The sequence below is a fragment of the Stenella coeruleoalba genome (assembly GCF_951394435.1).
Source record: "Stenella coeruleoalba genome assembly, chromosome: 7".
Lineage (NCBI taxonomy): Eukaryota > Metazoa > Chordata > Mammalia > Artiodactyla > Delphinidae > Stenella > Stenella coeruleoalba.
In genome coordinates, this window is record NC_137153.1 from 48,497,480 (window position 1) to 48,524,112 (window position 26,633).

At 37.1% G+C, this 26,633-nt stretch overlaps 1 protein-coding gene across 17 annotated transcripts in view; it reads left to right on the forward strand.

Annotated features, from left to right (window-relative positions):
- Positions 1–26,633, forward strand: part of CAAP1 (caspase activity and apoptosis inhibitor 1) — a 1,159,962-nt gene that overhangs the window by 44,249 nt on the left and 1,089,080 nt on the right. For 2 of the 17 annotated variants that reach the window (XM_079927809.1, XM_079927811.1), the window contains one exon: positions 6,696–8,632. The exons of the other annotated variants lie outside the window; for them this stretch is intronic. In XM_079927809.1, the coding sequence (XP_079783935.1) occupies positions 6,696–7,042 (347 nt within the window). In that variant the 3' untranslated portion in view covers positions 7,043–8,632. Of the gene's footprint in view, positions 1–6,695; positions 8,633–26,633 lie in introns of those variants that run through there. 17 annotated transcript variants of the gene reach the window in all.

The following is a 26,633-nucleotide window of genomic DNA, read 5'->3' on the forward strand; positions in this document are numbered from 1 at the left end:
CTTATTTCTTTATTTGTATTTTTGGGGGGTATAGTTGCTTTACAATGTTGTGTTAGTTTCTGCTGTACAGTGAAGTGAATCAGCTATATGTATACATATATCCCCTCTTTTTTGGATTTCCTTCCCATTTAGGTCACCACAGAGCACTGAGTAGAGTTCCCAGTGCTATACAGTAGGTTTTCATTAATTAACTATTTTATACATAGTATTTTCCCTCTTCACTCCCTCTCTTCTTGCTCTCTGACTTGTTCTGTTGCTTTAAGTCTCTGCTCAACTGTTACTGTTTCAAATCACAGTGATCACTCTGTATGAAAACATTCTGCTACTATCTTCTATCCTGATTTATTTTTTTCATAGCACCTGATGTTGATTTATTTATAGTGTCTCTCCTATGACTTAATGGTAAGGCAAGGAATTTTTAAAATTCACTGCTGTTTCCGCAGTGTTTAAAACAATGTCTTGTACATAGTAGGTGCTCAACAATATTTGTTGAATTATATTAGGTTGTTGAACTTGTGAGTCATTCATCCTCATCTCTTAACTTTTATTGCATATTTTAAATATATTTTTATTTTCTACATTTTGAAAGGTTTTTTTTTTTTTAAACATTGTCTTTCAACAGCCATTGAATGTTTGCTCTTGATAACTGTAATTGTAAATTATAATATTTCTTGTTCTCTGGTCCTTTTTCATTGCACCCTGTGCTTGTTTTATGGCTACATTGTCTACTTCAAACTCCATAAGGATACTAAGTAGACACCCCAACCCCTCATTCTCCTCCAGTAGAATATCTTCTGATCCCTAAATTTTCTTTATGTCCTCCTTTGTTCATCTTGGTTCTTCATTTATTGTAGTTTTTCTGGTAGCTGGTTTGGATTTCTTCAATAGATGTTTAGTTATATTTCTCTACCAGATCTCTTTAGTGTAAGTGAATGGGGTAGGCCTCCCAATAGAGTGCTTGGGCATGTGTCAGGGAAGGGGAGGGAAGGAAGGAAGGGTTCAGTTGACTCAACTATTCTGAATGAGTTTAATTATCTTGCTGTATGTTCCAAAGCCAACTCTTCCCTGCTTCCAAGACTCTAAGAAAGAATTACACTTATCTGTGGTGTCTTTGGCAGTGATTTTGCTTTTCTTTTATTTTTCTGTCAATTTTATCCTGCCTACTTACATTTTGTAAAAATCCAGCAAAATTTCTTTTTAGATGATACCCTTTCTTATCTAATATTATAATTTCTTTTTTAAACTTTCTACAAGGTTATATTCTTAGAAATGGTTGAAGAAATACATATGTTCATAGAGCAAAATTGGAAAACTCAATTTCTTCTCTTCCCCTTCTACTTTTACTCCCCTCCCCAGAAGTAAACCACTATTAATAACTTACTTATGTTATTTTTAACATAGTATGAGTATTACTCTTTAGCTTACTTTTTTGACTTAACAATGTGTCTTGATCATTTTTGCATCCTGCCAATTTATTATTTTTTTCTCCAGATGGCTGAAATTCTTATTTTTTACTAATGAGTAAAAAGTAATATCTTAATGTTTTAATTTGTATTTCCCTGATGAAAAATTATGTTGATCATTTTTTATATGTTTATTGATCCTTTGTATTTCATATTTTGTGAAATGCTTAACCCGTTTCTATCCTTTGCCCATGTTTTTAGTTATTTCTAACAATACCCAGACGTTGTATATATCCTTACATTTGTCCTGTTAAAAAATGTATTTTGCTAATATTTTCTTATAGGTTTGCCCCGTCTTATAATTTTATTTGTAGTCTATTTTCTTTCTCAGAAGTCTTACGTTTTTTCAGCTTTGTTTGTTGATATTTTTCCTTTGTGGTTCTCCGTTTTGTATTTTACTTAGGAAGGACTGATGTTTGTTATTTTCATTCTCAGTTAATTTACAGTTTTTTTTTCTTTTTTATAAATTTATTTATATATTTGTTTGTTTGTTTATGGCTGCGTTTGGTCTTCGTTGCTGTGTGCAGGCTTTCTCTAGTTTGCGGCAAGCATGGGCTACTCTTCGTTGCGGTGTGTGGGCTTCTCATTGGGTGGCTTCTCTTGTTGCAGAGCACGGGCTCTAGGCACATGGTCTTCAGTAGTTGTGGCACTTGGGCTCAGTAGTTGTGGCTCACAAGCTCCAGAGCTCGGGCTCAGTGATTGTGGTGCACGGGCTTAGTTGTTCCGCGGCATGTGGGATCTCACTGGACCAGGGCTCAAACCCTTGTCCCCTGCATTGACAGGTGGATTCTTTTTTTTTTTTTTTTTTGCGGTATGCGGGCCTCTCACTGTTGTGGCCTCTCCCATTGCGGAGTACAGGCTCTGGACGCACAGGCTTAGCAGCCGTGGCTCACGGGCCCAGCCGCTCCACGGCATGTGGGATCTTCCCGGACCAGGGCACGAACCCGTGTCCCCTGTATCAGCAGGCGGACTCTCAACCACTGCGCCACCAGGGAAGCCCGACAGGTGGATTCTTAACCACTGTGGCACAAGGGAAGTCCTAATTTACAGTTCTTATGCTATTATTTTTAAGTATCTCTCCTGTCACTTCAGTGGATTCTTGATAGGGAAAGGAATTAGATATGTGTGCTCAATTTGCCATCTTTATCAGGAATTCAGACAGGTACTTAATTATTCCATGTACTAGGGTTTGTCTCTTGGCTTAATTTAATAACTCACTATCAAGAAGTTTCACAAGCATGTAGTCACTCATAACATTAGATATGCTTTCATTTTATGCCTTAAAAGTATTCTGATATGTTGAATTATTTGCAAGTGGAATATTATAGGCCCTATCAAGGTTTAAATGTAATATAACGTAAAAGTCCTTTTTAATTTTTATTACTCAAAATATTTAATAATTCTTCTATGTTTGTTTACTTTGGATAATTAAAACTTTTATTTTAACAAAAAGCAAACATAAAACATAAAATGTTTTCCTTTATCTAGCTTAGGGGAATCTCTGTAGCTTTCAAGCATTGAGGTTTGTTATAGATGATAATAAAAATACAGGTATTGCATTTTAGCTTTTCTATTATGTAGTACACTCCCATTTTTAAATACCGAAACTATATTAATTTTAAAGTGATTGAGTCTTTTGTAGTTGTAAATTTTCTCCTTGTCAGTAAAATATTTAAAGAGTGTTGGGTGTTCTGTTTAGTTGTGAGATATTTTCCCTTTATGGTTTTATCCCATGTTTATAACTATGCCTCATTAAATAGTATAAACAAATATTTTCTCTGATAAGTTGTTCCATTTATTCATCTGTGTTAGTGATGAATTTAGATAGTGATTGATTCATTTTGCTGTCTAGATACTGAATCTAGATGGATTGATTTGTTATTTTAAAAGCTTTGGTACTTGGGTAGAGTTTGATGGGTATGAATCAAGTTGGTAGCACAGAAGATAGCAGGAAAACAAAAGAAAAGAGAAATGATGAATGTATCCAGATCAGAGGAAAATGGAATAGAACGTATATTTGTGAGTAGTTGGCTAGGGGATCAACCATAAGAGATGAATGCTCAATAAATCCTTGTATTGCTTTTTCCCTGAAAAATATTTTAACTCTACTCTGTGTTCCTTAGCCAAATTCTTCAACTCCTTTAGTCCTTTCCCTTAAGTTATTTGATTCATTTCTTTAGTTATGCTGCTTTTTCTCTGAAGTTCTCTAAATGGTATGTAGTATTTTAAGGGCCACCCATGTTACATTAATTCTGCTCTTTTATATAAGCTAGTAAGGAATATATCATACCCTCTTGTTTCTTTGTGTATATTTTAAAGTTACTTTATTTTTAAATTTAATTTGTTTATTTTAATTTTATTGGAGTATAGTTGATTTACAATGTTGTGTTAGTTTCAGGTGTACAGCAGAGTGATTCAGTTATACATAAACATATACATATATTCATTCTTTTATAGATTCTTTTCTCATATAGGTTATCACCTATATTCATACTCAATATGAATATTGAGTAGTTTCCTGTGCTATACAGTAGGTCCTTGTTGGTTATTTATCTTATATATAGTAGTATGTATATGTTCATCCCAAGCTCCTGATTTATTCCTCCCCCCACCTTTTTCCTTTGGTAACCATAAGTTTGTTATTTACAACTTTGAGCACTCAAAGTTGTAAATAAGCATAAATTTGTTTTCGATATCTGTAAGTCTATTTCTGTCTTGTAAATCGGTTCATTTGTATCTTTTTTAAAAATTAGATTCCACATATGAGTGGTATTATATGATATTTGTCTTTCTCTCTCTGACTTACTTCACTTAGTATGATAATCTCTAGGTTCATCCATGTTGGTGCAAATGACATTACTTCATTCTTTTTTATGGCTGAGCAATATTCCATTGTATATATACCACATCTAAGTTACTTTAGTTATCTTGCTGCTTTATGACATCAGTAATTTGGGTCTAATTTTATGCTTGCTCTCTTCCCTGAGCCATTTTTTATTGTAATGTCTTTAACAGTCAACAGTCTGAATTCTTATTCTTAATATTTTCAATTACATTTGTATTATTTTACCTCAGACCCGTCTTTTTATTTTTCTTGGTGGATTTCAATAGCCTTACTTTAACATCATGCATACAGTAAAACTGTTTTTATTTATTTTAGAGGAGTACACACAATTTCCCTGAGATTGATTTGTTACTCTCAGACTCCTAAGCCCATGTAAAAACTTGAAGATGCTCTTTTGTAGAATTCTCTTACAATTTAAATGTGTACTCACTTCCCTGTGAGCACACATGCGCACACACACACATTTTCACATATGTAGAATGGGGGTGTGGAAGGACAGAACTTTACCACACTGACATTTTGAGGGCTTAGAATGAGGCATTTTAGGTTAAAGTTACTTTTTTAGAAAGAGTGTACAAGTTATACCCCTTCTGATTTGAGGATCATAATTGACAACAAAAAAACCTGCTATTTCTAATACTTAGGATGAGAGTAAATTATCTTTGAAAATGTATTCATGTATTTGCAAGCTATACTTTAAAAGTGAGTCAGTAGAATGAAGAAAATTAAGAAATAGTGAAAAGACTTGAAGTATGATCCTAGATCTTTACATAGTTTGTCAGATTACATTGTACAAATCACTTACCTTATTTTCACATTTGTGAAGTGAAGTGCTTATGCTAAATCATTTCAGGTACAGATTCTACAAAGCTTTGGCATCCATGGTGCAGGTATAATGGGCAGATGGAACTTGTGAATGCTTTTACCAATACTGTGCTACAGAGAACTCAGTCACTTGGATTTGGATAATTTTTAATGTAAACTGAGAACACCAAATTTATAGAGCCCCATTTCTTCAGTGAATAACATGTATAGCTGTTTCTGATTAAAAAAATAAAGCAAACCCCACCTCTGCCCTCTAAAAATGTTTGAAACAAACCCATAGAAAATATAATCAAAAAAAGTTTTTTCATAAAGAATTTTCTCCTTTGAAACATTGAGAGGGTGTGTAGCAGAATCAAGGTCACTAAATCATTTATTTTAAAATCCATGGAGTAGAATTGTTTGTACATTCTATTATCAGAATTTTCCATCTGTCAATCTATATTTTGTCAATAAGTTCTTCCTACTACAAGAAAACTAACAAAGCTAACAATTGGGGGATCATTACTTTCTTTTTAAAAAACATATTAGGAATTTAAAAGATAAATAAATTGGAGGTATAAGGGAGCACTCAAAGTTGTAAATAACTCATGGACTTCAGTAATGGTCCAGGCCAAGGTGGTTGAGGGCTACAATCTGTGTTTATATGCAAGTTCTTAGCATCAGTTATAGAAGTTTTATAACAAACGTACTGTAAAAATTTATGGCATGCTAACTTTATTAATTAAAATCCTCTTGGTGAAAAGTTATTTTACCTTAGAAAGTGGCCTTAGGCATTCTCCTTTAATTTATTGATTTAGAACAAAGTGTTTGAAAAAGTATATGAAAAGCTTTGAAATAATTGCAATGCGCATGGTGTCCAGCTTGCCAGTGATATTTTTCCTTTTTTGTAGTTTATAAGGCAAAGTATTTTAAACTCCTTCTCAAATAGAATTTTGCTTCTTCAGTAATAAGCTATACTCTATCCAAAGGGTGTCAGCATTTTGTAATGTAGAGGCTTCACTGTGGTCTAAAGAGTTAACGATATTTTAATTAGGAAAATTGATCAGGGACATCCATATGATGGTATACATTTCCCAGTGCTTCCATATTCTTCTAAAGTGGAATGAAAAATACATTAAAATTTACATTAAATTAGATCTGTTTTCAAAGTTGAAGGGGGGAACCCTGGCAGTCCAGTGGTTAGGACTCGGCGCCTTCACTGCTGGGGCCTGTGTTCAATCCCCGGTCAGGGAACTAAGGTCCCACAATCTATGTGGGGGCGGAAAAAAAAGGAAGGGAGGGAGGGAGGGAGGGAGGAAGGAAGGAAGGAAGGAAGGGAGGGAGGAAGGAAGGAAGGAAGGGAGGAAAGAAAGGGCGGGAGGGAGGGAGAGAGGGAGGAAGGGAAGAGGGGAGGAAGGAAGTTGAGTCAGGGGAACAGGGGTTGGGATGGGGTTTATGGAATGTATTTGGGACTCCATGGTGGGAGGTGTGGGTCACAGCAGCCCTTTCATCATAAACAGAAAGGAAATTTTGATCAGGGCATTTAGGTTACATGGTTCTTTGCCTTTTTTTGTTTGTTACAGGCAAAGGGGAAGATAGTGATGTACTCAGTATAAATGCAGATGCTTATGACAGCGACATAGAAGGCCCATGCAATGAAGAAGCAGCTGCTCCTGAGGTCTCAGAAAATACAGTCCAAAGTGAAGCTGGTCAGATAGATGACCTGGAGAAAGACATTGAGAAAAGTGTGAATGAGATTCTGGGACTGGCAGAGTCTAGCCCAAAGGAACCGAAAGCCGCCACCCTGACTGTTCCTCCACCAGAAGATGTTCAGCCTTCTGCACAGCAGCTGGAGCTGCTAGAACTTGAGATGAGGGCAAGAGCTATTAAAGCCCTAATGAAAGCTGGTGATATAAAAAAGCCAGCCTAGTTTATTTAAATTGTATCTGAATATTAGATGTGTTTGAACAAAGCCACATCATATAATTTTGTATCTAAAGTTTATTTGGGGTCTTACATGATATTTCTCATGTAACTCTTATTAGATAAACTCATTTTAGGCCTAAAATACATGTTTTTGTTGTTGTTGTTACTTTTGTATTATATATGTTATTGTTTTCTGAATTCATGGCAAATATCATTGGGTAACCGGGATACTTTGTTAGATGAGTATTTAGCTATATCTGCAAATTAATACCAGAAAAGCCATTAGCAAAGAGTCATGGTATTTTTTTCTTTATTTTGAAATGTTTTGACATCAAACCAAAAAGTTTATGAAAGATTGACCAAGCATGTTGCCTTTAGGCTACCTGTATTTTGCGATAGAATATTAAATTATTGCTCCTAGATTTGTTAACAATTTAAGAAATTTAGTTATGCTTATATGCACTTTTAAAATATGTACTGCATTGAAGATGCCTTCTATGGGTGTGGACTTGCTAGTAAAAACTGAGTGACATTTTTGTTACAAGACTTAGAGATCCAAAATGGCTGAGAAAAGCTTTCTTTATAAAAGAGAAAAAGAACTTAATTTAAAGCATTTTTAAACAATGTAGAAGTAATTGCCCAACTTTAATTCCAGCAGACAAGTTATTCTAACAGGTATTTGATATTACTGGACGCTTAGTTCATTTTTTTTCCTTCAATAAAAAGGGAAGGGCTTCCCCGGTGGCGCAGTGGTTGAGAGTCCGCCTGCCGATGCGAGGGACACGGGTTCGTGCCCCGGTCCGGGAAGATCCCACATGCCGCGGAGCGGCTGGGCCCGTGAGCCATGGCCGCTGAGCCTGCGTGTCCGGGGCCTGTGCTCCGCAACGGGAGAGGCCACAACAGTGAGAGGCCCGCGTACCGCAAAAAAAAAAAAAAAAAAAAAGAAGGGAACACATTTTACATTCCAAGCTATTAGGAAAAGGAGACTATTTTATCGTACAGCCTTTCATCCGATGTTTTTGCTTGAAGATCTGATGTGCTATAATTAAAATAATTTTAAATTAATGAATTAAAAATAATAAAGACTATCATTCTGGATCTGAGGACTTTTGATACATTTCCAAAAATGAAACTAATTTCAGGAAGCTTTGATAAGTTGATGTAATAATTAATCTAATTTTGTATAGGTTTTGTAAATAACATCCTGCCACAATTATGGATGCTTGCCCCATCACTAATTGTAGTTGTTTGATACCAAAATGAATTTAGGCGGAGACTCTTAAAATAAATTAATTTTTTTTCTAAAAGATAAATCTGGAACTGTTGTTTTTATATTTGCTAACAAAAACAGTATATTTTATTTGTAAGCCATGTTCTGTTAATGTTGTATGAGGATTTTCCTTATACACAAAACTTACAGGGATTGTGTCTTACTAGCTGGCTTAATTAGATGTAAATTTTAGAGGGTTTCTTATGAAAATAGTATTTATGAAACACTGGAGTTGCAGTTAATAAATTCATTTTTGTTGTTCCTGAACATGCCTTTAAATAATCCTGTCATTTTTTTTCTTGTGGAATCTTTCTAATGAAGGACAGAGGCCTATATCATTTGAAATGCTTCTCTTAGGCTGATAAACATGGATATGATTTAAATAGTTCTCATAGTTACTGCTTCAAAATGAAAAAATCAGTTTCTATTTCCACTTAAAAGTTAAAATAATAACAAAGTAGTGCAGAATAAACTTTATTGCTGCTTATTAATTATAAGATGCAGTAGATGACTTTTGTGTGATCAAACATAGGAGTAGAAAAAGGTCTGAGTGCTTTGTAGCTGATTAAAGTCACCACCTTCATGAAGCATTGTGTGTCTGCTGTATTCACTGTGCAGAATTGTTTAGAGGACATTTGACTAGAGTGGGAGCGTTTGAGGTAGAATGAACTGAACAAATCAGAGGCTGCTTGGATTCTTACCTTGGAAAATCAACTTTCTCACTTTTTTTTTTTTGTAATGTTGAAAGATGAGGTTTTTGCAAATGAATGGCTTTAGAGAACAGGAATAAGGTTATTTTAGAAATGGGAAACGTTATTTTAGATATGGGAAAGGTTATTTTAGATATGGGAAAATATCATATATTGATCTGATGCTGTCATTTAAATCATCAGCTCACAGGTATTTATTGACTACCTCACAGGTGTTTAGTCTTGTTCAGAATCTTAAACTGTTATGGTGTAGGAATGTTGTGGTATAGATTTTAGCATGGAATAGACTGATGAATAAACAGATGAGCCCTGCTTCGTTTTATGCCTAATTCTTCCCTTTTGCCAAGGTAAAGAAAAATTTTAGGCCATGTTTAATTAGTGATTAAGAGGGAAAAAAATGGGCCGCCTAACTTTCCATCCAAAGTCAGGTAATTCTGATATTTGACTAGGAACTTGACCCAAGACTTGAATGATAGGTGGCAACTGGTAATAATGGGTCCTCTGCAATAGGCCTTGGCCCGCTTTTTGATGTTCCTATTAGTTCAGAGACTCAAGGTATATCCTAAAAACCTATCACTAGGTTACCAGTGTGTAGCATAATAATTATGAAAATCACCTAACACTCTCAAGTCCTTTGGTTGAACACCATCAGTTCCTTAAAACTATAGGGCAGTATATCTTTTCCTAGTAAATCTTGTTGTCAAAACCTACTTTCAGCAAATCGTTAGATCCTAGGGCATGATTAGCTATCTGAATAAAGGTGTTCTGAGTCATTTGAATAGTAATACAAATTGCAATAAAATATGTGTTTTCAATGCCATTTTCCAGGTAGATAAAGCAGGAGTGAACCCACAATTTAAGCAAAATATAGATGGCAGCCTGAAAGTTTTAAAAATTCTCGGTTCCATTTCATCATAAAAAGTAGGAAAAGAGAGTTTGGTTATAGATACTTTTCCTTTATTGTATAATGTCTAATTATTTAAAAGTAAAAGACCAATATGCTTTAACTTAAAACTAATAGATATTTTTACATTTTTTATTTTCAAGTAGTCTGCCTTTTTAAATAAAAAGAAAAGTGCTAATGAATATATCAGTAGGAACTCAATTTCCTTGATACTTAATTATTATTTTAAAATGCATTGTGATAAAATGACAAGAGTGTGAGAGTTAACAGAGGGTTCTGATTCTGCCCAAACCAGCTGTGTAACTTTGGACAAGTAACTATAAAATAGGAGAGATGAATCATTAGCAAATATATAAGGTTTCTTTCTGCTGTAACATCCTGTGATTCCAGTAGAAAATACCATAAAATTTGTAAAACTTAGGGAACTCTTTTGAGTTCAAGTATTTTTTAGGGCTTCCCCTCCTCTTCCCCCTATTCAAAATGAAACAGTCTAATCTTTCTTTGTCCCATAGGGTTGCTAGATATGAACAATAATCCAGTTTTTTTTTTCTTTTACCTATTTTTTTCACTATTTATTTATTTATTTACTTATTTATCGTTGCTGCCCGCGGGCTTTCTCTAGTTGTGGCAAGCGGGGGCTACTCTTCATTGTGGTGCGTGGGCTTCTCATTGCGGTGGCTTCTCTTGTTGTAGAGCATGGGCTCTAGGTGTGCAGGCTTCAGTAGTTGTGGTGCATGGGCTCAATAGTTGTGGCACACGGGCTTCGTTGCTCCGTGGCATGTGGGATCTTCCTGGACCAGGGATTGAACCCATGTCCCCTGCATTGGCAGGCAGGTTCTTAACCACTGTGCCACCAGGGAAGTCCTACCTATTAGTCTTTATTGTCAGGGTCACTTGGTAAGTATTGTCTAGAATTATTCACTTTGGTCTATAAACTTAGGTTACTATCTTTAACTTATTGCTTTATTTATTTATTTCAAAATATGTAGATAGTTTTAAGTCAAAAAATTTTTTTCCAAGGCTTATTATAATGAAAAACAGTACTGCCTTCCCTATTCTTTTTACACCAGCTCTTGCTACTGAGAGGTAACCACTTTCAAATCTTTTAGCCTTCTTAAAATTTTACCTTTGTATTTCTGAGTAACATGATTTTTTGCTATTCCTTGATATTTCAGTCTTAGATTTTATTTATTGATCTATTTTGGAATATGAAAATTAAGCTCTATTCCTTCTCCCTGTTCCCTAAAAATGTAGCTTCCTCTCTCATCCTCCCAATTTAGTGCAGTTACATCACAGTTTTGGTTCAATTAGCATTCAATATTTATACTCTTTTGACTGTGTAAATGTTATTCACAACTGGGTTGTGTGGTATCTGTAATTAGATTTCCTTTTTTGTTCCAATTTTTGTTTTAAGCCGTTTGGAATTAATTTATAATGACCTTATTCTTTCATTTGCTCAGTGTTCTCTGTAGTAGCAGTTAAATTGTACCCTAACTACCTTCCAGGAGTTTCAGTTTCTTAGTAGGTTCAAACACATCATGTAATCTAGCTTTGTTTTTTTCTTTCTTTAAAGACATTTCTCCTGGGGCTCTCTGTCCTATGCTAATCTGGATTGGTTGCTCTTCACCTCTTTCATGCTGGATATCCCATTTCCTGAATCCTGTCTTCCTCTTTTCGTTTATTCCCTCATTTTGGCGGTGTACCTCTTCCAGCAGCTTCCTGTGAAAAACTGCATAAAGAATAAATAGTTTTGATTCATTGGTGTTAACCAACATGGCTCAATTCTATCCATATGTTCAATTGAAACATTATGTGAGTGTTGACATTAGGCTGGAAATCATTGTCCTTTTCAATTTTACAGCATTACACCAGTGCCTTTTAACTTCCACTGAAGCTATTGAGAAGTCGTTTGTCATTTTGATTCTTGATACTTATGTGTGTCCTGTTTGTTTCTCTTTGGAAGCTGTTAGTATCTTATCTTTACTCCTAATATTCTGAAATTTCTTGATGATGTGTTAAAGGATGGATCTTTTTTTTCATCCTTGAGTTCATCATTGATGGACTCTTTTAAAAGGGAAATTCACATCATTGAGTTCTGGGAAGATTTTTAATATTACTTCTTGGATAAGTTCCTTCCCTCTAATTTTTTCTAATCTCTATTTCTAGAACTCCTTTTATTAAGATGTGGATATCTAGGCCTAATTTTAAAATTTATTTCTCTTTTCCATCTTTTTCTTCTGCTTTCTTATATATTTTCTTAATATTCTCTTCCAGTTCTTCCAATGATTTTTTTCTCCTATCATATTTTTAATATCCAAAAGATTTTTTAATTCTCTGAATATTCCCTTTTAAAAGTAGCAGTATGTTGTGTCTGTAGGGCCATGGCTCCACTCCATGGTGTTCTGGTGACCTTGTACATATCCCCGTAGGCCATGCAGTCAGAGCTTGAACCTCCTGGCCTAAGTCTTGGTGCAATGCCTTGTTATCTTCCTAGGAACGTGGTCAGACAGTCAAGTCTTGTGAGGAGCCGTCACAAGAACATTTTCTCATCGGCCTTTTCTTCTTGAGGGAAGCTCCCTATTTTGCAGAAGGATGTCTTGAGGCAATTTTCCCATCTGCCTCCCTGGTTCCTTGGAGACTTGAAACTTTCTATCTTGCCCCACTTAAGGCACAGCTGTAGGCTGTAAAATTTCTTAGCTGCAGCCTGGCGTTAGCAACTCAGCAGCAGTGTCCCGTTAATCCTGTTGCATCTGGTTCCTTTTACTTTGGTGTCACCCTACCCAGAGGCCATGGGGACTTGGCACCTTTGACTACGATGTTTTCACTGTGTAAGTAATAAGCTGCCTGCATCTAAAAGGAGCTTGTTGTTTTTCGTTAATGGCTAAGTCTGTTGGGCCTTGCTTGACCCTTGCCTTGGACTTGCGCTTGATAGTTTCGTGGACGAAACATTTTTACCTGTCTGAGGATGTTAATTTTAGTGGTTGTTTTCAAGTTTTCTTCTGCTTTTTTGCCTTCTACTTCCTTCAATTTAATTTTTTTCTTATTTTCCTCTCTAAGGTTGTCTCGAATTTCCTTCAATCTGTGGTGATGTTTAGCTGCTTTCATGAGTAAGACCCTAAAAAGCTGATTGGAAGCCCTGTTTATGGATGAGGCTCGCTAATTGGTACAATTCACTTTTCTTTGGGGCTGCCTGAGGATATCCACGGTTTGCTCTGAAGGCTTTTTCCTGAATGCCCTTAGCTCTGCTTGGTATGCCTGAGTTTAGAATCTCATGCTTCAACTCTGCCAGAGTTTTCTGTGGAGTTAGTGAAAGAAGGGTTGCCTGTTTGTGAAAACAACTTTCGCGTTTTGCCCTCTGCACTGTCTTTGGAGGAACCTAGGATCTTCATTACTTGGGTTTGTGTTTAGGAGCAAGTTGCTTCTTAGTTTCCTACGGCCCTTCGGGTTGCAAATTTCTTCACCTGCTAAGTCAATTCCACTCATTTGTGCTTCAGCTTCCAAAATTTTCTTATCATTTCGGTGGACTTTCATGAGAGAGCAGTGGCAAATGTGGTTGTTTAGTATACGTTTAAGCAGATGTGACTTGAATTTTTAACTTGTTTTTGCTTTGGTCAATTCTGAGTTTTTGTTTTTCTTAAATCCAAGCTCAGATTAATTGGTTTCAAGTGGAAAGGTGTAGGTCACCATGTGTTTTTCTTCTTTCACTCTAGTAATTTTTAAGAGAATACGTGTTGGCGTTAGTTATTGTGCTGATATTTTCAAATGTGCCGTGTGCTCTTTCATTATGTAATTTCACATTCTTTTTAATTTTACAAGTATTTACTTGCGTTCTTATCGTAGTATTTGTTCTTTTGCCCTTGCTTTGGTTTTCTTCTGGATTTCCTGTTATTTGCCATGTGTCTTTGCTTATCTTCAATACATGTCACTTTCTTGTGAACCTTCTTTATCCTCATTTTGAGTTAAATTTTTTTCCCTTTTCACCTGTTTCTCTTAAGGCACTATCTGTTATGTTTATTCACTCCTATGTTTCTTCTAGTTTTGTTTTCATTTCTGGAGTGACATTTTTCTTTCATTTCCAATTTCTCCCTAAATTCTGTCTCCTCATTTCTAATTCTGATTCATATTTCATTTTTTTATGGCTTGTATCATTTTTGTAATGACTTTAATCTCATTTTAAAATACAAGGTAATAGTTTTGATATGTTCTGTGGGTCTTTCTGGTGTACTTTTATTGTCTGGAGGGATGTTATTCTTTTCCTTATTCTCTGTTTTATTTATAACAATATAGCATAGGATTTGATCTTGATTTTTTTTTTTTTTTTTTGCGGTACGCGGGCCTCTCACTGCTGTGGCCTCTCCCGTTGCGGAGCACAGGCTGCGGATGCGCAGGCTCAGCGGCCGTGGCTCACAGGCCCAGCCGCTCCGCGGCATGTGGGATCTTCCCAGACTGGGGCATGAACCCGCGTCCCCTGCATCGGCAGGCGGACTCTCAACCACTGCGCCACCAGGGAAGCCCTGATCTTGATATTTTTGTTCCTCATTTTTAGTGAAGCTCATTTTTCTGAACTTTAAAAAGGAACCTGGTTCAGATTAGCTTTTCTATCTTCATACTCCTTTTGGTTTGCAGTAGTTGTGGCATGCAGTAGTTGTGGCATGTGGGCTCAGTAGTTGTGGCTTGCGGGCTCTAGAACGCAGGCTCAGTAGTTGTGGCACATGGGGCTAGTTGCTCCGCGGCATGTAGGATCTTCCTGGACCAGAGATTGAACCCGTGTCCCCTGCATTGGCAGGTGGATTCTTAACCACTGCACCACCAGGGAAGCCCCTCCTTTGTTTTTTGTTCTCTGCTGTTCAAAATTGTGCTGCCTTGCTTTCAGAGCTCTGTTCCCCTTTCCCACCTTTACTTGAACTCCTCTTTCCATCTGTTGATTTCCTCTATCCTGATCAGTTTTGATTCTACCACCAAGTGATTCTTTTTAGTGGGACTCTCTCCTAGAAGGGAGCCCTGGCTTGTCCGTTTCAGGAGTGCTTAGGGTCTAGAGTGCTCCTGCTGCTTTGAGACATTATTATCCTCACATTCACCTGCTATTATGAGAGGCAAAACCCATCCCACCTTCAGTTGCTGTCTCAAATTGCCTCACCTGATTTCTACTTATTTTGAGCGTCTCCTATTATCAGATCTGTTAGATGCCCAGTTGGCTTCCCTTTGTTTTCTCCTACAGAAGTGCTGATATTATGAAGGTAATAGGACTTGTTAGTGGTTTGTTCTACCTACTTATATTCTGAGGTTGTTGCATACCTGTACTTAGTCTTGTTTTAAATGTTGTCCATGGTTTTCGGGTTTTCTTTCCATTACTCTCCCTGGGTTTATGGAGAGATTCAAAAACTCTTGCTTTTGCTACCACTATCTTCCCAGGGTACCCCTGTGTTTTCATTTTAAGACATGTAGTCAGTCTTCATTGTATACAAATAAAAATGTACTTTATATAAAGGAGAGCTGACATATATATGAGATATCTTATTGAATTATTTCAAAGAATTCTTAAAATTATTACATTAATTTTATCAGAGTTACTTTTAAATTTTAAAACCAAAGCTTGATTGTTATCTGGTAGAAGCAGTTGTTACCCTGAATGTAAAACACGTTAGTACTGCTCCTTAATAGCAAAGGGAATTAGCTTTATTAGGTATATTCTTATAATAGTTATTGTCAGTTGTAAGATCTTTTTTATTCTCTTAAGATTAAAAGTCATTTGTACAAAAATAAAAAGATATGACATTATGATTCAGAGAACCAATATTTTAATGTTTTAAAATTTGGGGGGAAGATAATTCACTCTGTCACTTTTAAAAGATAAATTGTTTCTTATTCTTTGAATAACTTACATTTATTCATTAGTCTTCTGTTTTAGTATATCTTCTCTGCCTGGAACGTATTTCCTGAGGCCAAAAGAGAGCTATGAGTTTTAGTAACTGATTTTTTTCCCTCTAAATACATTTGGTGGAGGATTTTAAATAAGATTCTATCTTTAGTGTGATATTTAAAATCACCATATTAATGAAAAATTGGTACTATCGTATGCCATGTTTATCAATCTATTATAACATGGTCACAAAAACCAAAAAAAACTCTGCCTGAAAAGAGATTCAGAAAGTGTCAGTATCATTATTACATAAAGTTTTTCTCTGTCTTTTAGTTTAAAAGATAGCTTGATGTGGTTGATTACTGTAACACAATTGTTTTGGTATTAAATATCTGTGTAATAGCTTATTTGTGGAATTTTTCTATTAGTAAACATGGAGACTATATTAGGAACACTTAAGATATCAAATTAAAATCCGATTATGCCTTTGGCTTATTCACGATTATATAAATTTTCTTGTTTACATCTATGTCAAATATGCAATATGTAAAAAGAGAAAAAATGTTTATTATGTATATTTTATTTACAGCCAGATTTGAAGGTTAAAATACTGCATTTTCCAATCAGGTTTCATGTTTTATAGTTCTTGCTATTAACATTTAAATGCATAAATGGAATTCTTATGCATTCTGAAGTCTGCAAAAAGATTTTTGCTGCACACTAGTTGATCAAACTGCTGCTATAGTCCCATGAGAAAGAACCAAAGATGATAACTGTAAATACTGTATGTTTATGAAACTGTGGAGGACAAGTAATCATCCCTCTTTTTAAAAAAAATATATGTTCATACAATTGACTATTGTCTTTTCAATATACCTTCAGATATCATCTTTTTCCATTTACTCTTTAGATACTTCTGTCAAAACTTAATGTGAATATTATCTTTTTCCACTTAATCTTTAGACTCTTTTGTCAGAACTTAATGTGAATTTTAACCTATGGTAAAAATCAGTCTTATATAAATGCTTATTGTTTTCTGTGTTGAGTAAATGAAATCAATCCCTCCCAGTTATGGAACATGTTTAGATCGACATGTGACATCTATAAGAACTTGGTTTTCATATTTCCACTTATATATTAATTAAATGTTAATTGATTTTTTTTTTTTTTTTAGGAAAGCCTGCTAGTCTTTAGTGGAGGAGAGACATTTCATTGGCAGTTTTTTTTTTTTCCCCTGAATCTCCAAAATGAACCTTTATTAGTGCGTTGATTTGGAATTCAGAAGCTTTTAAATTGTAGCTCAAAGTATTTAAACATTGTGAGTTGGCAATCTTAAGCACACTTTACTGTGAATTAGTTTGAAATTATTTGTCTTTATTAGCTAGATATTATCAGAAAATAGAGTTTTGATTGGTAAGAGAAGGAACTTTAAATAGAGCTTATGGATCTAACAAATGGATAGGAGACCATGGGGTGCAGCTACCCACATTAGCTTGGTTGGTGTGTCTGTTTTGAAACAGCCCTACTGACCAAAATTTTTAGTAAATCTTCTTTGTTTGCTTTTCTTCCCTTTTTTCTTCCACCTCGCTATAAATATTAACTCTTTCCTTTGCTCTTTTTTCATTTTCCTGCTCTGCATTTTCTTCCTTAACTGATCATTATTTGAGAAAAATTTTTAAATTCTTTGTTGTATTCTCAATCTATATATTTAAAAAAATGTCAAAAACTTTATGTTTAGAAACCTGTTTTTCTTTAAAGTATATAATTGAGAATTTTATAATAATTGAGAATCAGAGAAACAGAACTTTTGATTGGATGAGATATTAAAGATCTAGTTCAAAATACCAACAAATTGAATGTCTATTTCTGTATATGATCTTCAAAAAACTTCATTTTTGAATTAGTGTTTTACCATTACAAGAAAAGATTAAAGCTTTTGGTCATGCCACTTCCTTCCCCCATTCCCCACAATCATTTCAGTGCATATGTCACCCAAATATTAATTCTCTTCCTCCTGTTTTATCCACAGCTTCAGTTTAAATTATCAAAAGTACATGAACATTAGGTGATTTTGAGTTCAAAGTTTTCTTTCTCTTTTTTTAAAGCTCTGTTTCCTAATTTCTCCTTTGCAGCATTAGAGCTTTATTGCAGAATACTTGGACAAAAGAGAAAAGCATAGAGAGGAACCTCAATGTCTAGACGTAATCTATTGGGTATTTTACCTTGTTCTCCAATGTTTAAAATCATTGTTGATCAAATTAGCAGTACAACACACACACACACACACACACACACACACACACACACACACACACACACACACAGTGTGTTGTCAAGATACTCAGTGTTGTCAAGAGTACAGAGCTTCCTTGACTTACAATGGTGTTATGGCCTGATAAACCCATTATAAGCTGAAAATACGGTAAGCTGAAAGTGTATTTAATACACCTAACCTACTGAACATCAGAGGTTAGCCTAGCCTACCTTAAACATGCTCAGAACACTTACATTAGCCTACAGTTGGACAAAATCATCTCACACAAAGCCTATTTTATAATCAAGTGTTGAATATCTTACGTGATTTACTGAATACTGTACTGAAAGTAAAAAACAGAACGGCTGTCTGGGTACAGAATGGTTGTAAAGGTATCGGTTGTTTACCCTTGTGATCACGTAACTGATGGGAGCTGCAGCTCCCCACCACTGCCCGGCATCATGAGTATCATATACTGCACGTCGCTAGCCTGGGAAAAGATCCAAATTCAAAGTACGGTCTCTAGTGAACATGTATATTGCTTTCACACCATCATAAAGTGGAAAAATCCTAAGTCGAACCATCATAAGTTGGGGACCATCTGTATAAGGAGTAAAAACATAAAAGGCAAACGATCTGGAGGAAAAAGAGCATGTGTACAAATGAAAGCCATAGGGTTGATATTCTTAAGATACTAAGATTTAATACATATAATCAAGAAATTACAAAGTGTTAATATCGTAGAATTGTGTGTTAACTGTGGTTGCTGATTCTTCAAGCTCAGAGAATATTGGAGGGGTAGGAGACAGCGCTGGGAGATGTGCGGAGTAAGCACATCCAGTAGGAGAAATGACAGCTCACCATGAAAGAAGTGAAAGAGCTCTGGTTCCGTGGTCCCTGGAGACCATTTAGGGCAGGGGCAAATAGTTTCACACTCAAGAGGTTTTGTTTGCTCTAAGTATCACACTACGGTGTGATAACTGACGTGTCTAATGATGAATCCGAGTCTGTAAGAAATGGAGTTCCTGTGGAATTGTTTGCAAATTTAAGTTTTGTTGTAAAGTGTAAAAGCAGATGTTTGGGTATAAGAAGACTGTATATATGGGCAGCTTCTTTTCTTGATTTACTGGATAAATGAGACATCATCTTTAGGTAACTATTTGAGAACATCCTGTTATATTCTCTTATCTCCGCTTTGCGTCCTAGCTGCAGTTAGAATATATGTAATTTCTGTTCACTGAAACAATAGAATAGAGAGAATGGACTTGAGTATTCCTTGGTAGATGTCCACATAATGTCATTTGAAGCATAAAACATATTTATCACTGAAAACTGAAATTAGCCCCAGAACTAGGGGGCTCTGTTTGACACTTTAAAGGTATAAGCTCAGTGAGGAACATAATTAGGGATAACAGGCTTTAATGCTTGGCAGGAGTAGGTGGCGCATTTACTTAACATACAGTGCTTAATATTACTCTCTTGACAGATTCTCCAAATATCATTTTTTTCCATAGCAACATGTTCCCCCATGTGTCTGATACTTGATATGAACAAAATTTTAACAAATGGTTGATTGCAGTTAAATGAGAACCCTGTGGTATAGTCAAAGTGAAGTATTGTATACTTTGTATGTAACAACTGTGAATATTATAACTTACCTGAAAGTTAAGAAATCAAGTCAAGAAATCCAACTTTTTTTTTTTTTTTTTTTTTTTTGCGGTATGCGGGCCTCTCACTGTTGTGGCCTCTCCCGTTGCGGAGCACAGGCTCGGGACGTGCAGGCTCAGCGGCCATGGCTCACGGGCCCAGCCACTCCGCGGCATGTGGGATCTTCCCGGACCGGGGCACGAACCTGCGTCCCCTGCGTCGGCAGGCGGACTCCCAATCACTGCGCCACCAGGGAAGCCCCAACTTTTTTTTCTTTTTTAACATCTTTATTGGGGTATAATTGTTTTACAATGGTGTGTTAGTTTCTGCTTTATAACAAAGTGAATCAGTTATACATAAACATATGTTCCCATATGTCTTCCCTCTTGCGTCTCCCTCCCTCCCACCCTCCCTATCCCACCCCTCCAGGCTCTCACAAAGCACCAAGCCAATATCACTCTGCCATGTGGCTGCTTCCCACTAGCTATCTACCTTACTACGTTTGTTAGTGTGTATATGTCCATGACTCTCTCTCGCTTTGTCACAGCTTATGCTTCCCCCTCCCCATATCCTCAAGTCCATTCTCTAGTAGGTCTGTGTCTTTATTCCTGTCTTACCCCTAGGTTCTTCATGACATTTTTTTTTCTTAAATTCCATATATATGTGTTAGCTTATGGTATTTGTCTCTCTCTTTCTGACTTACTTCACTCTGTACGACAGACTCTGGGTCTATCCACCTCATTACAAATAGCTCAATTTCGTTTCTTTTTATGGCTGAGTAATATTCCATTGTATATATGTGCCACATCTTCTTTATCCATTCATCCGATGATGGACACTTAGGTTGTTTCCATCTCCGGGCTATTGTAAATAGAGCTACAATGAACATTTTGGTACATGACTCTTTTTGAATTATGGTTTTCTCAGGGTATATGCCCAGTAGTGGGATTGCTGGGTCATATGGTAGTTCCATTTTTAGTTTTTTAAGGAACCTCCATACTGTTCGCCATAGTGTCTGTATCAATTTACATTCCTACCAACAGTGCAAGAGGGTTCCCTTTTCTCCACACCCTCTCCAGCATTTATTGTTTCTAGATTTTTTCATGATGGCCATTCTGATTGGTGTGAGATATCTCATTGTAGTTTTGATTTGCATTTCTCTAATGATTAGTGATGTTGAGCATTCTTACATGTGTTTGTTGGCAGTCTGTATATCTTCTTTGGAGAAATGTCTATTTAGGTCTTCTGCCCATTTTTGGATTGGGTTGTATGTTTTTTTGTTATTAAGCTGAATGAACTGCTTATAAATTTTGGAGATTAATCCTTTGTCACTTGCTTCATTTGCAAATATTTTCTCCCATTCTGAGGGTTGTCTTTTGGTTTTATTTATGGTTTCCTTTGCTGTGCAAAAGCTTTGAAGTTTCATTAGGTGCCATTTGTTTATTTTTGTTTTTATTTCCATTTATCTAGGAGGTGGGTCAAAAAGGATCTTGCTGTGATTTATGTCATAGATTTTCCTGCCTGTATTTTCCTCTAAGAGTTTGATAGTTTCTGGCCTTATATTTAGGTCTTTAATCCATTTTGAGCTTATTTTTGTGTATGGCGTTAAGGAGTGATCCAATCTCATACTTTTACATGTAGCTGTCCAGTTTTCCCAGCACCACTTATTGAAGAGGCTGTCCTTTCTCCACTGTACATTCCTGCCTTCTTTATCAAAGATAAGGTGACCATATGTGCGTGGGTTTATCTCTGGGCTTTCAATCCTGTTCCATTGATCTATCTTTCTGTTTTTGTGCCAGTACCATACTACCTTGATTACTGTAGCTTTGTAGTATAGTCTGAAGTCACGGAGCCTGATTCCCCCAGCTCCGTTTTTCGTTCTCAAGATTGCTTTGGCTATTCGGGGCCTTTTGTGTTTCCATAGAAATTGTGAAATTTTTTGTTCTAGTTCTGTGAACAATGCCAGTGGTAGTTTGATAGGGATTGCATTGAATCTGTAGATTGCTTTGGGTAGTAGGGTCATTTTCACAATGTTGATCCTTCCAATCCAAGAACATGGTATATCTCTCCATCTATTTGTATCATGTTTAATTTCTTTCTTCAGTGTCTTATAATTTTCTGCATACAGGTCTTTTGTCTCCTTAGGTAGGTTTATTCCTAGATATTTTATTCTTTTTGTTGCAATGGTAAATGGGAGTGTTTCTTGATTTCACTTTAAGATTTTTCATCCTTAGTGTATAGGAATGCCAGAGATTTCTGTGCATTAATTTTGTATCCTACTACTTTACCAAATTCATTGATTAGCTCTAGTAGTTTTCTGGTAACATCTTTAGGATTCTCTATGTATAGTGTCATGTCATCTGCAAACAGTGACAGCTTTACTTATTTTCCAATTTGGATTCCCTTTATTTCCTTTTCTTCTGTGATTGCTGTGGCTAAAACTTCCAAAACTATGTTGAATAAGAGTGGTGAGAGTGGGCAACCTTGTCTTGTTCCTGATCTTAGTGGAAATGCTTTCAGTTTTTCACCATTGAGGACAATGTTGGCTGTGGGTTTGTCATATATGGCTTTTATTATGTTGAGGAGAGTTCCCTCTATGCCTACTCTCTGCAGGGTTTTTATCATAAATGGGTGTTGAATTTTGTCAAAAGCTTTCTCTGCATCTATTGAGATGATCATATGGTTTTTCTCCTTCAATTTGTTAATATGGTGTATCACGTTGATTGATTTGCGTATATTGAAGAATCCTTGCATTCCTGGAATAAACCCCACTTGATCATGGTGTATGATCCATTTAATGTGCTGCTGGATTCTGTTTGCTAGTATTTTGTAGAGGATTTTTGCATCTATGTTCATCAGTGATATTGGCCTGTAGTTTTCTTTCTTTGTGACATCCTTGTCTGGTTTTGGTATCAGGGTGATGGTAGCCTCGTAGAATGAGTTTGGGAGTGTTCCTCCCTCTGCTATATTTTGGAAGAGTTTGAGAAGGATAGATGTTATCTCTTCTCTAAATGTTTGATAGAATTCGCCTGTGAAGCATCTGGTCCTGGGCTTTTGCTTGTTGGAAGATTTTTAATCACAGTTTGAATTTCAGTGCTTGTGATTGGTCTGTTCATATTTTCTATTTCTTCCTGATTCAGTCTTGGCAGGTTGTGCATTTCTAAGAATGTGTCCATTTCTTCCAGGTTGTCCATTTTATTGGCATAGAGTTGCTTGTAGTAATCTCTAATGATCTTTTGTATTTCTGCAGTGTCAGGTGTTACTTCTCCTTTTACATTTCTAATTCTATTGATTTGAGTCTTCTCCCTTTTTTTCTTGATGAGTCTGGCTAATGGTTTAAATCACTTTAAATATGTGCTGCCAGTCCCTTCTGGCTTGCAGAGTTTCTGCTGAAAGACCAGCTGTTAACCTTATGGGGATTCCCTTGTGTGTTATTTTCCCCTTGCTGCTTTTAATATGTTTTCTTTGTATTTAATTTTTAACAGTTTGATTAATATGTGTCTTGGCGTGTTTCTTCTTGGATTTATCCTGTATGGGACTCTCTGTGCTTCCTGGACTTGATTAACTATTTCCTTTCCCATATTAGGGAAGTTTTCAACTATAATCTCTTCAAATATTTTCTCAGTCCCTTTCTTTTTCTCTTCTTCTTCTGTAACCTCTGTAATTCGAATGTTGGTGCGTTTAATGTTGTCCCAGAGGTCTCTGAGACTGTCCTCAGTTCTTTTCTTTCTTTTTTCTTTATTCTGCTCTGCAGTAGTTATTTCCACTATTTTATCTTCCAGGTCACTTATCCGTTCTTCTGCCTCAGTTATTCTGCTATTGATCCCTTCTAGAGTATTTTTAATTTCATTTATTGTGTTGTTCATCGTTGTTTGTTTCATCTTTAGTTCTTCTAGGTCCTTGTTAAATATTTCTTGCATTTTCTCTATTCTATTTCCAAGATTTTGGATCATCTCTACTATCATTACTCTGAATTCTTTTTCAGGTAGACTGCCTATTTCATCTTCATTTGTTACATCTGGTGGGTTTTCATCTTGCTCCTTCATCTGCTGTGTGTTTTTCTGTCTTCTCATTTTGCTTATCTTACTGTGTTTGGGGTCTCCTTTGGAGGCTGCAGGTTCGTAGTTCCCGTTGTTTTTGGTGTCTGTCCCCAGTGGCTAAGGTTGGTTCAGTGTGTTGTGTAGGCTTCCTGGTGGAGGGGACTAGTGCCTGTGTTCTGTTGGATGAGGCTGGATCTTGTCTTTCTGGTGGGCAGGTCCACGTCTGGTGGTGTGTTTTGGGGTGTCTGTGGACTTATTATGATTTTAGGCAGCCTCTCTGCTAATGGGTGGGGTTGTGTTCCTGTCTTGCTAGTTGTTTGGCATAGGATATCCAGCACTGTAGCTTGCTGGTCGTTGAGTGAAGCTGGGTGCTGGTGTTGAGATGGAGATCTCTGGGAGATTTTTGCCATTTGATATTATGTGGAGCTGGGAGGTCTCTTGTGGACCAGTGTCCTGAAGTTGGCTCTCCCTCCTTAGAGGCACAGCTCTGACTCCTGGCTGCAGCACCAAGAGCCTTTCATCTACACGGCTCAGAATAAAAGGGAGAAAAGGTAGAAAGAAAGAATTAGTAGAAGTAGAAAGAGAGAAAGAAAGAAAAAAAGGAGGGAGGGAGGGAGGGAGGAAGGAAGGAGGAAAGAAAGGAAAAAAGAAAGAAAGATAAAGTAAAATAAAATAAAGTAATATAAAATACAATAAAGTTATTAAAATAAAAAAATAATTATTAAGAGAAAAAAACAAAACAAACAAAAAAATGGATGGATAGAACCCTAGGACAAATGGTGGAAGCAAAGCTATACAGACAAAATCTCACACAGAAGCATACGCATTCACACTCACAAAAAGAGGAAAAGGGGAAAAAAATCATAAATCTTGCTCTCAAAGTCCACCTCCTTAATTTGGGATGATTCCTTGTCTATTCAGGTATTCCACAGATGCAGGGTACATCAAGTTGATTGTGGAGCTTTAATCCGCTGCTTCTGAGGCTGCTGGGAGAGATTTCCCTTTCTCTTCTTTGTTCTCACAGCTCCCAGGTGCTCAGCTTTGGATTTGGCCCCGCCTCTGCGTGTAGGTCACCAGAGGGCGTCTGTTCTTTGCTCAGACAGGACGGGGTTAAAGGAGCCGCTGATTCCGGGGCTTCGGCTCACTCAGGCTGGGCGGAGGGAGGCGTTCGGAGTGCGGCGCGAGCCTGCAGCGGCGGAGGCCGGCTTGACGTTGCACCAGCCTGAGGCGCTACGTGCGTTTTCCCGGGGGAGTTGTCCCTGGATCCCGGGACCCTGGCAGTGGCGGGCTGCACAGGCTCCCCGGAAGGGGGGTGTGGATAGTGACCTGTGCTCGCACACAGGCTTCTTGGTGGCGACAGCAGCAGCCTTAGCGTCTCATGTCTGTTTCTGGGGTCCGCGCTTTTAGCCGCGGCTCGCACCTGTCTCTGGAGCTCCTTTAAGCAGCGTACTTAAACCCCTCTCCTCACGCACCAGAAAACAAAGAGGGAAGAGAAAGTCTCTTGCCTCTTCGGCAGGCCCAGATTTTTCCCGGACTCCCTCCCGGCTAGCCGTGGCGCACTAACGCCCTGCAGGCTGTGTTCACGCCGCCAACCCCAGTCCTCTCCCGGCGCTCCGACTGAAGCCCGAGCCTCAGCTCCCAGCCCCGCCCGCTCCGGCGGGTGAGCAGACAAGCCTCTCGGACTGGTGAGTGCTGGTAGCACCGATCCTCTGTGCGGGAATCTCCCCGCTTCGCCCCCCGCACCCCTGTTGCTGTGCTCTCCTCCGCGACTCCGAAGCTTCCCCCCTCCGCCACCCGCAGTCTCCGCCCGCGAAGGGGCTTCCTAGTGTGTGCAAACTTTTCCTCCTTCACAGCTCCCTCCCACTGGTGCAGGTCCCGTCCCTATTCTTTTGTCTCTGTTTTTGCTTTTTTTCTTTTGCCCTACCCAGGTACGTGGGGAGTTTCTTGCCTTTTGGGAGGTCTGTGGTCTTCTGCTAGCGTTCAGTAGGTGTTCTGTAGGAGTTGTTCCACGTGTAGTTGTATTTCTGGTGTATCTGTGGGGAGGAAGGTGATCTCCGCGTCTTACTCTGTGTCTTTATATTTAAATTGTGATTCTTGTAGGTAACATATGGTTGGGTCTTACTTTTTTTATCCAATATTACAATCTCTGACTTTATTTTTTAGAATTTCTTTGCAGTTTATTTTTTATACATATTATTTGCACATAGTGTATGATATGTAACACTATCTCTCACCTTTTAAATATCTTCCACACTATATTTCTATCATTTCTTTTATATTGACAGTCTTGTTGATATATAATTCACATACCATAAAGTTTACCCTTTTTTTCTTTTTTTTTTTTTTGACTCTGCCACTCGGCTTGCGGGATCCTAGTTCCCCGACCAGAGATTGAATCCAGGCCCCTCGCAGTGAGAGCACTGAGTTCTGATCACCAGGGAATTCTAAAGATTACCCTTTTAAAGTGTGCAGTTCAGAGACTTTATACCTATTAGCAGTCACTTCCCATGCACACGTTCTCCCAGCCCCTGGCAAACATTAATATACTTTGTATGGATTTGCCTATCCTGGATATTTCACATAAATGGAATCTTACAATAGGTGGCTTTTTATATCTAGCTTTGTTGTTTTCAAGATCCATCCATGTTGTAGCATATGTCAGTACTTCATTCCTTTTTTATGGCTAAATAATTTTCCATTGTATTAATATATCACATTTCATTTAGCCATTCATTAGTCGGTTAATTATTGGGTTATTTCTACTTTTTGGCTACCGTGAATAATGCTGCTATGAACATTCATGTACAAGTTCGTGTGTCAACAAATGTTTTCATTTCTTTTGGATACACACCTAGGAGTGGAGTTACTAGGTCATATAGTAACTCTATGTTTAACTTTTTGAGGAATTCG